The sequence below is a fragment of the Triturus cristatus genome, chromosome 2_1 (assembly GCF_964204655.1).
Source record: "Triturus cristatus chromosome 2_1, aTriCri1.1, whole genome shotgun sequence".
In the NCBI taxonomy this organism is placed as follows: Eukaryota; Metazoa; Chordata; class Amphibia; order Caudata; family Salamandridae; genus Triturus; species Triturus cristatus.
This window is the reverse complement of record NC_140581.1, coordinates 381,996,706-382,010,981: the sequence shown is the minus strand read 5'-3', so window position 1 is coordinate 382,010,981 and position 14,276 is coordinate 381,996,706. Positions and strand designations below refer to the sequence as shown.

General features: G+C 46.9%; 1 protein-coding gene across 2 annotated transcripts in view; it reads right to left on the bottom strand.

Moving 5' to 3' along the window:
- Positions 1-12,673, bottom strand: part of RAB3C (RAB3C, member RAS oncogene family) — a 360,060-nt gene extending 347,387 nt beyond the window's left edge. The window contains exon 1 of one of the 2 annotated variants that reach the window (XM_085631449.1): positions 12,379-12,673. In XM_085631449.1, coding sequence (XP_085487575.1) covers positions 12,379-12,396 — 18 coding nt within the window. In that variant the 5' untranslated portion in view covers positions 12,397-12,673. Of the gene's footprint in view, positions 1-11,312; positions 11,456-12,378 lie in introns of those variants that run through there. The other variant, XM_085631442.1, reaches the window with a different exon arrangement.
- Positions 12,674-14,276: the final 1,603 nt, after the last annotated feature.

The window sequence follows — 14,276 nt, the reverse complement described above, 5'->3', positions numbered from 1 at the left end:
GCTCAGGGGTCAGTGTGGTGGAGAGGACCACACCCTCCACTGACCCATCCTTCTCTCCTGCACACAGGAGGTCAGGAAAAGGCTCACTCTCCTCCTCCATCCCTGCATCTGTGGCAAGAAGCATGCCCACTTCAGACCTCTCAAAGTGGGGCCTTATACGGTTCACATGCAGGACCCGCAGGGGGTTCCTGGGAGATTTAAAGTCAACCAAGTAGGTAACTGGACTTTTGCGCTCCACCACCTCAAATGGACTGGTCCACTTATCTTGGAGCGCACAAGGCTCCACTGGGGCCAGTACCCAAACATTCTGACCAGGTTGAAATTCGACCAGAGTGGCATTCTGGTCATGCCAACGTTTCACCTCCTCCTGGCTGGCTTCCAGATTTGCCTCAGCAATCTTTCTGAAACGCCGAGTCTGGTTCCTGAAGGCCAATATGTAGCTAAATACATCTTGGGGAGGTTTCCTGGGAGATTGCTCCCAGCCTTCCTTGACCAGACTCAGAGGCCCTCTTACCGGATGGCCATGAAACAGTTCCATGGGACTGAACCCTAAGGACTTCTGTGGCACCTCACGGTATGCAAACAACAGGCATGGCAAGAGGACGACCCACTTACGCCTCAGGGGCTCTTCTAGGCCCATGATCATGCCCTTCAAGGTCCGGTTGAACCTTTCAACCAGACCATTACCTTGCGGGTGGTAAGGAGTGGTGAACTTATAAGTTACCCCACACTCCTTCCACAGAGACTTCATATACTGGGAGATGAAGTTGGTCCCCCTGTCACTCACCACCTCTCTGGGGAACCCCACACGGGAGAAGATCCCCATCAGTGCACGTCCCACCACGGGGGCCGTCACTGTCCTGAGCGGGATGGCTTCAGGGTACCGGGTGGCATGGTCCACCAAGACCAGGATGTACCTGTTGCCCATGGCTGTCTTGGGGTCCAGAGGCCCCACAATGTCAATGCCCACTCGCTCGAATGGGGTACTCACAACTGGAAAGGGCTGGAGTGGGGCTTTGATCTTCGCCCCACTCTTCCCACTTGCCTGGCAAGTCTCACAGGTTCTGCAATACGTATCTGAGCTCTTGCGCGTCTGGGGCCAATAAAAGTGGGTGACCAGCCTCTCAAAGGTCTTGGTCTGCCCCATATGTCCTGCCAATGGAAGGTCATGAGCCAACCCCAGTAGGAAGGCTCTGAAGCACTCGGGTACCACCAGCACACGGGCTGAACCTGGCTCAGCAGCCTTAGGCTTGCTATACAGGAGACTTGTCTCCCAATAAATCAGATGTGAACCAGCCATGTCACCTGCTGCCTGGGCTGCAGCCTGTCACTGCATACCCTCAAGAGAAGGGCAAACTCTTAGCTGCTCACAAAACTCCTCCCTGGTGGGCCCTCCTTCCTGCTGCCAATGGGTCAGCTCAGGCAGGTCCCCCAGGTTGGCACTCTGCTCCCCGGTAGGCTCCAGGGTCTGCTCCCTCCTGGGCCGTGGGAACCAAGGGGGCCGGCTTCCCGCGCCCCCTGCCCCTTCTCTCTAAGGCAGGGACCTGGGCCATACTCTCAGGCTCCAGATCTTTCTCAACACCCTCCTTGGCTGCCATGGACCGAGTGGTAGCACACGCCCACTCAGGCAGACCCACGGGGAGTTCTCTAAATCATTGCCCAACAGACAGTCTACAGGCATGGCGGGCCTCACAGCCACCTGAAGAGTTCCTGAGACCCCCCACTCAAAGGGAACCTGAGCCACCTCACATTGGCTCTCTGAGTTGTCTGCGGACACTACTGGGTAGAATGCATGGGGAATAACCTGCTCTTTGGACACCAACCGGGAGCTGACAGCAGTTACACTGGCTCCTATGTCCCTTAGAGCCTCCACTCTATGGCCATTGATGGTCACCCACTGCCTGTACTTTTTAGTGTTATCAGGCAGTGCAGGCTTAGGGACCATCTCAAAGTCTCCTAATGAGACAAGGGTCAATTCTACGGGATCCCACCCACCTTGGGCATCCATCTCCTCCCCTCCCAGGGCTACACTAGCAATCTGGCGGGGTGGTGTGCAGGAGCATCCCTTTGGGGACACTATGGATCAAAGTACCTGTGGCCCACCTGGCCACACTTAAAACAAGTAAGGGGCCCCCTCTGAACAGGCCTACCTGTTGGGGGCACTGGCTTCTTATCTTGGGGAGGCAGGGACACCACTGCTTGGTTCCCTTGGGAATTACTGTGGGGGCCCTCTGTGGAACTCCCTTGGTTTACCCCTGTCCCCCCCACCTCTCTGCTGGGGACCCTGCCCACCTTTGGCGAAGTCTACCACTGGACCCTTGCGACCCGGGTGCTCATCCAGCGGTCCGCCTCCTCAACAAGCTTCCTAGGGTTAGTTAGCTTGCAATCAATCAGGTGCTGGCGTAGCTCATGAAAACAATTACTAGATAAATGCTCCCATGCAATCAAATCATAAAGTTGCTCAAAAGTTTCTACTTTGCTACCTTTTACCCAGCGCTCCATTGCTCTGCAAAAAAAAGACACATATTCAACCAACGTGGTACCCTCTAGCTTCTTGCAGGTCCTAAATCTCTGCCTGTACATCGCAGGGGTCAAACCATAGTGGGTAATCAAAGCTTCTTTCATCTGGGCATAAACCATCCTGCTTTCTGGGGGCAGGTCCAACAAGGTATCCCTCCCCTCACTCACAAATCGTCCCCACAACCCCGCTCCCCAATCCTTCTCAAGGACCCGGTGGGACACCATAGCTAATTCATAAGCGGAAACCATTGCCCAATATCTTCACTTTCATGGAAATCCTTAATAACCTCTTTAGGTATATACACTCTACTCTCAGTATGCACTACTGGTATGCTGCCACCAGAGGGGGAGATCTCTATACTCTTTGCTTTAATCTCCAACTCCCTCAAAATTCTCTCATGCTCAAGTTTCACTTTCATCATTTCAAATTCTAGCTTCTTATTCTCTAGGTCCCTCTGATCATCCATTTTAAGCTTTGCCATCTCCATATTATGCTGCCTATCACTCTCCCTGTCCCCCATCTCTTCTGGAGTCAGACCCCTTGAGGACACACTAGTGCCCGGGCTGGAAACTGCTTTATCTCCTACCAAATCTACCACTTCATCCTGCTGTTCTTCTGCATTCTCTCCCCCTCCACAGGCTCTTCCATATTCCTAGGGGCATCCCTGGCTTCTAACCAGGCCTTCAGCGCCTTGTAATACTCTTCCCTTCTAGTGAGACCTGTGATAGGGACTGTGAAGCGTTTGCAAAAATATTTGAGCTGTTTGGCATTGTAGGTTTCTAATTTCTCTTCTTCCCAGGAGAGATCCTCGGAGGTATTGGATCTGGGCTTGCTCATTGTAGCAATAACTGCCAATATCAATCAAAAATAGAACAAACGACATCAAAAAACGTACGTGGTTATGTTATGGTCTGCACTCACTAGTAGTGTACACCATAATTACTGTATGCAATCATAAATGCAAGTCCAGATCCTCACCGCTGACCACCAATGTTAGAAATGGGGGTCTCTGGTTGGCAATGGCTGGCCATTGTCCAAGTAGGGACCCTTCTTCCTAAGTCAGAGTAAGCAGACTACACCCTTTGATAACCCCTGCTCAACCCTGTGGTAACGTAGCACGAGCAGCTAGGCTTATCTCAGAGGCAGTGTGTGAAGCATTTATGACCATACACAGTAACACATTGAAGAACACTACAAAGGCGGTAACAAAACAATGGTTCGGGTGTGGCCAAAAGGTCCAATAATAAAGTGATCCTAAGGAGAGCACTTATGGTTAGAGAGTTGAAGATTAATTATTTTAAAGGAGCAAAAAAAAAAAAAAAAAAATTAATAATGTACATAGGGACATAAGTCAGTTCATGTGAAACATTTATTTCCACAACAATAGAATTCAGGTGCTCACACAATAAGTGAAAGAGGCGTGACGTGCAGAGTGATGGTGAAGTTTAAAATAACGGCATCGCATTGACAACAACAGTGTAAAACTCCTCAAGCAACTTTATAGAATAGGAAGAGTTTTGTTGTAAAGGGTCAACGGCGTTTCGATCTCAACTGTTCGAGATCATCATCAGGACATATAACTGGTGAGCAAGCAATTTATACAGCTGACCCTGCCTTTCAAGTTTACACACACGTGATATTCTCACGCTCGTACCTTCAGCGAATTAATCTGGGTGAACTCGTCTACCCTCAGCTGTTTTCTGAAGCCCTCAATTGCTCTTCCTTGCGCTACGAATAATTGCATCAATTCAGCTTGCTCAACCGTTATATGTCCTGATGATGATCTTGAACAGTTGAGATCGAAACGCCGTTGACATCCTTTATATTGTTACATGACATAGTCAGCCATGTACGATGGGTGGGTCAGGTTAAAGTCCAAAGGCAATGTGTGGCGAGGGGTGGGCACCCATGGGGGTTGTGCTCACAAGGGGTTGAGTGCAGGCCTGGTTACAGGCCAGGCCCTGTGCTCAAACCCACGTTATGCAAGGCCAAAGGCCGTGCTCTGTGTGGAGGCAGCATCCGTGGGGAGCTTGGTGCAGGGTCTGGCAGCAGGGCAGGCCTGGGCCCAACCTCACACCACTTATGGTGGTGGAAATGTTAATCATGCCCTAAAGGAACTTTAACTTGCGACCTCATCATGCACTACTAACTACCTCACATATTACCTCACTCATGACCTGTTCTGAAATTACATCCTGGATAACAATACTGTGCATGGCGAGGGTGAGAGTTATAGCTACTTTAGTGCATGAGTGATAGTTACTTGAGATATCGATAGCTGGTGAAATTCAGTGATTTTGTTAGTTTAAAATGGTTTGTTTTAACTGACATATTCACCTAACTATAGCGTCCCTTTAACCTTGTTTTTCAGTAAACTTCTACGTTTTTCCTAATGTAAAGTAAGATATTATTACAATTCCTAACCTTCTAACTATAACGTCACTTTAACCTTTGATTTTTTTCAACACACACACACACATATATAATTAGTTTTTAGTGGACTGCACTCACTATAATATACATTGAACAACGGGATAAACATGTTGCAAGGCTTAAACAACGGGGTCTATGTCCCAGTTGCACATATAGATTGCCCGAGACTGTGCGATCATCAGTGGGTTTCTATCTCTCATAGTTTATATTCAAAAGTCACATTCAGGATGAACGATGCATGGTTTAGCTTCCTTATAGAGTTACCAATTGTTTATCTCAGAATAGTTATCAAGGAGGTACTATTTTAGAGAAAGTTATTGTTATTACAGGACAACATCGTGTACGGGGGTTGCGTACAAACAAATACAGTGATCGTTGAGCACAAAGTAGTCATTAAGGGGCTACTATGAGACAAAGTAATGAAATAATGTAGAACTTCAGATTGAGGGGTGTGTCCTCGATGTACAAATGTTGTTGAACAAAGGTAGCCTTCAGCAATATGCGGCTGTAGTAAGAGCTTCATTTATAAAAAAAACATTTACTTTGGTTCTTAGAGAATGTTAAAGATAATCGGCCCGATTCACAAAGGTAAACTTAGACGTTTGGTCGAGACTTAGACCAAACGTCTAAGTTTACAACTTTGAGAATTCACAAAGGGCATTTACGAGTACCATCTTTATATCTGAACTCGGTGGAGATCCGGCCAGAGTGCAGACATAAAGATAGTACTCGTAAATGCCCTTTCTGAATTTTCAAATGCACAAACTTAGACGTTTAGTCTAAGTTTACACCAAAGGTTCTAAGTTTACCTTTGTGAATCAGGTCCAATGAATACAGAAAATTCATTAAGGAGACTCTGCCATAATACAGTGCAGGCCTGATAGAGACACAGAATATTTCTATTTATTGATAGTGGAAACTCTTTGAATCAGTGACGCTGTGAGTAGCTCTGAGCTGTTTGGGGAATCTGCTTCCGAATAATGGGTCAGTTTACTTGAATGATGAGAATATGGATGGATACATCTAGATGTAAAAGGGCATAGAGGGGTGGATCTGTTAGTAATCTATTACAGTGATCATGTTTACTCATCACAGAGAGTTTTAATTATGGATCTAAGGAAGGGAAGGGTGGGTGGATATTTCTTGTATTGACAGCGTGGAATCTACCATCAGTGGCCCTGGGGGTGATAAAGGATCCAGAGGCTTGCTCGAAGTGCGCTGTGTTTTTAGGTTTTTGGTGGAAGGGGAGGGAACCAAAGTACCTATGGGAAGACATGGTAAAGCAATACCGTGGTCAGATTATCATTTCGCATAAATGGTATTTCCTGTGTGTTGTTTACATAAATATCACCACATTGTGGTTTCCAATGCAAAATCGGTATACAAAGCAATACATTAATTGTCAAGGAAATTTAGGACATATTTATGTCAGATGCTATTTTGTACATAAAATTCAGACATACTGCTTATGTGGAATCAGACAGGGAACTGAGGGTGGTGGAACAGATGAGACTGGAAAGACTATATATTTTGTATGGACATCTTGAGCACTAGTGAGCCTAGGGCCGCCCTGTGCCTGCCGTTAGTTCTCCGACAGCAAAAAGACAATCACAGTTTCTAGACTGGAGAATGGGAGAGACCAAGGAAAAGGAAACCGGAATGTGGCTGTCACTGGTATAGAGAGAAGAAAAAGAGAGATCAAAGGACTGAACTTTGAGGCGCACTGCGTAGCAGAATTTTTAGTGATGAGCACAAGGACCCCCACGAAACTGACAAAAAGTGGTTGGAGAGGTGAGAGGTGTTTTAGCATAATGCACGAAAAGACTAGAGTCGTGGCAATGGTTTTGGATTCAACAATGGGTGTTGCAGGATTCGGGAGAATGAGAATGGAGGACTGGTGAATTTGGAAAAGAGAAGCTGCATATTTTGAAACACGTGAAGGTTGTCTCAGGGGAGTGAAGTTGGTAGAATAAAGAATGTAATGTGATAAGTGAGAGGAAAGGGGAGAGGTAAGTGATCAGCCCGATTACTTTTGAAGAGACAAACATGAATAGAGAGGAGGGATATATAGTTGTTTGTGGGGAGCAGCCAGAGGGAAGGGGGTCCGGACGGGCTGCAGAGAGTTAGGGTTACTGGTGAAGCGGGTGGATGAGACACAAACTCGGTTGACTTGTCTGAGGAAGGGGTCAGGTCCACTGGAGAAGTGAGGGGAAAGGAGTCCAGTTGGATAGAGTGAGAGGTGATGTTAAGGAGAATACAGTGGGAACAGTTCAACTGGGTAGACGAACAGGAGGGCGATGCAGAAAACATTGAAACGGGTGCAGTTGTTTTCATGGTGCCGGGGCAATAAACATTAAAAGGGGTGTCGTTTTTTCATGGTGCCGGGGCAATAAACATTCAGAGGGGTGCAGTTCTCAGGGATGCAAGACTATTAAACGTTCAAATGTGCACTGACTGTTCTCAATGGTATGTGGCACTGCATTGCTGATGGGATACAACATCAACAAAGAGGTAATAAGCAATTGGTCAGTGGTAAGGTACTCGCACTTTGGTCGTGGATGAAAAGGGGAGTGGCCCAAGCCTTGAACTCAAAAAGCCATCGGTGACAGGCTTTGTGTGCTGTGTGCACCTTCTGCATGCTGCTCTGCAGCACAGGGACACTGCAACTCAGAGAGAGGGTTGAAGGAATGGTAAATAAAGTTCACGGAATAGTTTTCAAAAATATGGGCGCACTGCAAACGGTGGGTATCAGAAATCACCTAACCCATTTTTGAAAGAATGTTTTAGGCAATGTCTCGGAAAGAGGGATGAGTAAAGCTCTTGAGACTTTTCTTGCATGGTGTTGGAAAAAGCAAGTTTTCATAGTGAACTGCCATCATATAAGTGGGCGGCATGCTACTTTGGAAATAGTGGGTCGGTTTATCGAGGCACCTAGAATCCCTATTAGGGCAAGTCACTTGTATGCAAAACTTTAAATTGACAAAACTCCATTGCATATAACAGCCAAAGTGGGAAACTGCTGAATGGGGAGACATCTTGGCCTTTGTGTCCAAGAAGTGAAAGAGTAGGACGAGAACACTGTGTAACCAGAACAGATGTATGCAGGTATGGGTTATTGACTACAACTTTAATGTGGGATTAGTATCTGTCATAGGAGTTTTAGCCATTAAAGATCGTCGAATGAGCATCTTTAACGGAAAATGTAAAAGGCGAGCTGAATCTGAGATGACGTGAGGATCCCGAGGGCCTCGAGCCCTCCAATTCAGGAGGCAGGGAGAGCGGTGGAAGAAGTCCACCGCAGGAGATGGACGCCCTGCACGGTCCAGCTGGTTGATAGAGCAAGTTAACAAAGCCATTGATATGAATGTTAAATTCTCGACCTGAATCACTGTGGCCAAATGTGATGTTGGCATCATAGTCATGCACGTGCTCCATGAACTTCAGAGAAGTACATTATACAAGCTTATGGAAACTGGTACTCCTGGTGGCGCGTCACCAGGGAGATCCTCTCAAGTGCTGAAACATTGATGAACACAGCAGGGGGCATCGATCAAAGGCAGTAGGTTTACAATGGCTCATGTGAGCTAGCCGGGCACACGTGAGTACAAAGGGTTGCCCTTGGTTCTTTTAATATGCGCCCTCAGGAGACTTATCGTGAATGGCTCAGCTCACAAACACCAGGGACAGTGCTCCACGCCCTAATGAATGCAAGAACTGCGACTATGTGACTTCTACAGCCACATCTACAGTGCAAAAGCGAATAAAAAGGCTACTTGTTTATTTCTATCATTCAATCGTGGCGTTTAAACAATGATAATGATGAGCAAAGCATTGATCGAAGAAGGACCCTCCTCCGGTGTTTGGCCTGTTTAGAGTGATTGCTGGTTCAATAAGTGTGTGTGGTGGTCTCGGCTCTGCGTCATAGCTCCCTGTCTTATAACGTGTGGTGATTCAGTCTGCGCTGGAAGGGCGGGCAGTGTCTACTGCTGGAGGGGTGGTGGGCGAGCTTGCACTTCACTGAAGGAAGGTTAGAGCAGCCCAATGTGATGAGTATTCACAGTGCGCCCCAGAGACTCCCACGTGGTGGTCACAACCTATTGACCACGTCATCGTCTCTAGGAAAGAGGTCAGTTGAGTGAATGCGCATGCGCAGTTTGGGCATGCTTCACTTCTAGCACACGTGTCTCTGGGGAAGGGGAAGTCAGCAATGCTGCTGAAGGCTGCATACTTCACCTGCAATATACAGTTAATGCATATGTCTCGACCTCAGTCTAAGCAGTCTTACACTCCCGGCAGCAGCATTTTATTACGGGGCATGTTTCTATCTTTCTCTAGTGAAAGAGCCCTTTGCTTTTATTGCTGTTGAGTTGCAGCCCAGCAATCTCACTGACGACTGAAGAGCCTGAGGAAACATGCATGTCCTTCTCCACTCATCCTTGTGCGTGAATCCACTATTGCACTGTCCACTGCCACAGGGCACAGTCAACCAGGACACCACCCAAGTGACAAAAGACTGCGGCCTAGATCTGGTGTCACTTGCAGCTGAGCCCGTGATCATAACTAGTGTGTGTCTGTGTGGCGAAGCGTGAACATGTGCTGTGCTTCAGCACTAGCACACTGTACGATGTGGCATACATTACACTAATCAGAGAGTGGCAATGCGTGCCCCATGGGGTGAACAGCCATGAGGGAATCATAAATCTCTGCCCATCACTCACGTGAGATGGAACTACACTGCCTGCTCGTGTATGAGTGTGAGCCTGCTCCCTGCCACGTGCCACGCTCCAGCTCAAGTGAGATCATGTGGCGGCTGAGTGTATTCTCACCAGTACCGCAGGGCTCTCAATGTGGCATTTCATATTCTGGTACCTTGGTACAAAATAATGCACATTTCAAGGTTAAACATATCTTACTCTTTGTCTAATCACATTGCGTCCTGATGGCGCTTATCATAATTCAATACAAAAAAAGGTGTATCACTGGCTATGTAGGCAACGTGACATGATAGTCACATGGCGGCGTTCATGATATTATCCTGTTCCACTGGCACATTTTAAAATGGCCTTCTCTACAGTCTTGTCACACACGGAATGGGATTTTCCGATAAATGGATCGTCTCTATGCACATCAATGATATACTTTATACAGCTACAATAAAACAAAGTATAGTTTTAAAGACAAAATGGCATCAAGTTATTTTGTACCTTTCTTAAAAAGCGTTTACTTCTTAAATTTCAATGTGCAGCCCTGGGTTTGATGGGCTCGCGGATACAGCAGGAGGTTCCACGTCTGATGCTCTGAGTACAGAAACTGCAGAGCGCGGGGCCCTCGCGCCGCGGGGCTCAAAGCCTGGATCACGTGCACAATCAGAAGATACAGGCTATGCTTGTCTGCTCTCCTCTAATAAGTTGTTGTGTCATTTTATCAGTGCACGCTTTTCCGGTGTTTGATGAACACAATACATACACACAAACAGGCACAAACACCACGTCATACCCACACACGACACGTAATCACACTCACACAGTGCACAAAGAACCACCACAAAGGAAGGGACATGCCAGACACACATCCACAAGAAACACCACAGGAACACACACACATATCACAGAATACAGGCAACATTGACACAAACTGCACACGTGCATTCGTAGATCTCACATACACACAACAGACACATAGCACAAGCTCACCACACACTGTAAGCAAACACACACTGACAACTATTTTACGGATTTAATTTCAGAAAATTCCATGATAGTTAGCACCCTCTGAAGAGCAGTTAGGGACATCTTTGATTTTCACTTTCACAGGACTTAAAATTTAAATTATGGACCCCCACGTCCACCACACGTAAACCGATCATTTGGATACACAGCTCTGCGTTGTGTAAACCGATTGCCGATTGCTTTTTTAAACCTAACAGGGACTTTCGGGAGAACGCCACAGGGCAATTACATATTACATTTAGCGGTATACCCAGCGGAAACACATCCCTGAAGGTGTTTATGAAAAACACGTCTGTGAATGCCGGAGATACAGGGGTGAAGGAACCACGCCAGGAAGTACCTACATATGAACAGCCATCGGCTCATCTGGGCGCTATGAGCACCAGACTTTGGTGTCTCGAGCAGGCAACCGCGGGTTGCCACAGAAAATGTGAATCCGTGCCCATTTCGCTCTCTAGTTCACCCTTACTGCGACAGAGTGTGTGCCCTTGCAAACATTCACACACGCCTTGGAACACAAAACATGCGAAAACGATAGCTGGGGGGACAACGGGAAATAAGAGAAGCATGCCCTGTATCCCCGCTTTCCCTCATTCGCCCCGGTACAAGAGCAGTCGTGTTGCACAAACCTGCACGGGTGCCTCGTGCCTCATCCTGCCTCCAGTCGGTCTCCTGTGGTCTCTCAGTAAGCGGAGCCCCTGGATTTCAGAGACGCCCCGGCGCAGCTCGAGAAGGAGCCCCCACTGGTCGTGCCTGCCGGACCGGCTCCAATATCAGCACTGGAGCTGTCCCTGGTGCCCTGACGTATCTATCCTCACGCCCGCGACGCTGCCTCTGGGGCTTGTAGTTCTTTTGCTCCCATCAGCCTACCAGTGTTAGTGCCTCGAACACTACAAGCCCCACAAGCCCACGGTGCTAGTCTCCCCTCAGCTGTCTGCCCAGAATGAATATATATATTACATGTATCGGGGCGACAGAGAGAAGTAAACGCACTTTATGACTCTTCCAGTTTTGTTAGTCTACTGATAAGTGGAATTCCTATCCATTGACAACGGCCTTAAATTAATATATATGTTCAGAATAATATACGTAAATGGCATACGCCTCTGACAGACACACACAATACATAAACACATGTCTGTGTAGAAATAAATGGATATTCATAATTCATGTAGTGATGTGGTACGTATGTATGTTGATGTGCTTATGTATGCAGTCACATATCTATCTATAAATGAAATAGACAGACAGACATATAGATAGATAGATAGATAGATAGATAGATAGATAGATAGATAGATAGATAGATAGATAGATAGATAGATAGATAGATAGATAAATAGATAGATAGATAGATAGATAGATAGATAGATAGATAGATAGATAGATAGATAGATAGATAGATAGATAGATAGATAGATAGATAGATAGATAGATAGATAGATAGATAGATAGATAGATAGATAGATAGATTGATTGATTGATTGATTGATTGATTGATTGAGCCATATCCACACTGTTTTATGAATTAGGCACTTGTAATATTTTGCATACCAAGCACTTCACTGGAAACACCTCAAATTGCCAGCTACTCAGAAACACCCCGGGAATGAAGGTCCAAAGACCCACAGGAGAATAACCAGCTTCACACGTAGGCTCCTTTCAGCGCGTGCAGTGGGCAGGAGCGCCTCTTACCTTCCCATAAAGCTCCATTCGCTGTGCACCAGCAGCTCGGGCAGAAGTGTCAAGGCTGGGCAGGCAGACTGAGCGGGTGCCCGGGAGACCCAGCTGAGTGAGACCGAGACAGCTGTATCCGCACGGGTGTTGCGGGTGTGATGCGCGGGAGGCCTGGCTCTGCACTGGAGTACACTCGTTGTAGTCCGGCTGCCGGGCTGGGAGGAGGCGGAGCTGTGGCCGAGGCAGACCTGCCGCCGGAGAACAGTGCCTGCTCCGCGAGCAGACAAAGCCCAGAATGGAACAGCTGGAGGCCACTTTGCACGAAAGGCCCAGGGGCACGGGGGGCTGGCGGAGCGGAGCCTACAATCTTTTTATTTGAGCGCTCTGACTTCCTGTACGAGGAGGGGTGAGAGCAAACATCAGCCATATGCTGCGCCTTAATGAATATCTTCCTCGAGCCCAGGATAAGTGAACGAAGAGGGCCCAGGCCGGCCACAGTAAATAACCCTCTGTTGTCGGGAGCCACGCCCACACAGAGCATCGCCACCATTGTTTGTGGCAGCACACACGCGCTGGTGCTGATGCTGCGGCCATAAGAGCGGAACTAGCCGCACAGATAGCCTAACCCACCCCAGCCGGGAGAGAGCCCCTTCCGGATCTCTGACCGTTCACCCGGAGGTAACCCCAATCTATATGATGCCCACAGACTGTGTGGCGTGTGAACGGTCGCAGTTTATTACATCCTCCAGACATGCCGGGTCATAAATCATCACGAGACATTGCTGAATGTTATGAACCACGCATTACACGTTGAATTATTGTGGATCAAACCATAAGACATTTGTGTTTATTATTCGCTCCGTGCCCTGTCCTCATTGGATTGACGTCTAGCAAACAACAGGGTTATATCCAATTGACCCTTTCTGTACCTGGGTATGGAACAAATTATTAAGCAAATGAACGTGGTAAGAAGGAATAGATAGGCGAATTACTTTTTCATAGAGTACTTTTAGTTACTCTATTTCTAGTTCATTAATCTAGAATGATTATTTCAAATTATTTAAACATTTCTGCATCTACAATGACATCAGATCAAGAAGAGAGTGACAACTCAACATACAGACAAATGTACACATAAATTATACATAAACAAATTATTGACATACAATGAACCACAGACACTGTCTACAAACAAGTTAACCCCTAGAAAAGAACAAAAGATTTTTACTCGTGTCCTCCAAATGATTTTAGGACGGAACACTATGAGGTAGTCCTGCAAGAGCGCTGCGACTAAATCAGTTATTGTCGAGCTTTCCAGCGCACTTGGCAAAAAGTTTTCCAATAGTATTTAGTGTCTGGGACTCCTCCTAAAACAAGGTCTACGCAACTGCGTTTCGGCCATACACTTTCCTCGGCCTCCTCAGGACAGGGTTAAAACAAGGACTCAACCCACACTACAAAAGAAAAATATACACATATATAAATGTAAAACACAGTCCTTTTGCCTCCACATAAACTAATCACAAGCAAAGTCGTTGTAGTACTCCATAGTGCCCAGAGAAGGTGGTGAGTGACAGCCGCCAAAAGGTACTCTGAAGTTAACCAACTGAATGCACAACCCGAGTGAGGGAAAGAATCATCCACTCTAACATGCATAACCTGTCTCTTACACCTCTATACAGCATGGAGTACTACAACGACTTTGCTTGTGATTAGTTTATGTGGAGGCAAGAGGACTGTGTTTTACATTTATATATGTGTATATTTTTCTTTTGTAGTGTGGGTTGAGTCCTTGTTTTGTAAATGTAAATGTACAGATATTTATATAGCGCAAATCACCAACCGGTCTCTAAGCGCTTGCTTAGGGAACCCATCCCGGTATTCCCCTGTGAGATAACCCAGCAGGGCATCCACAA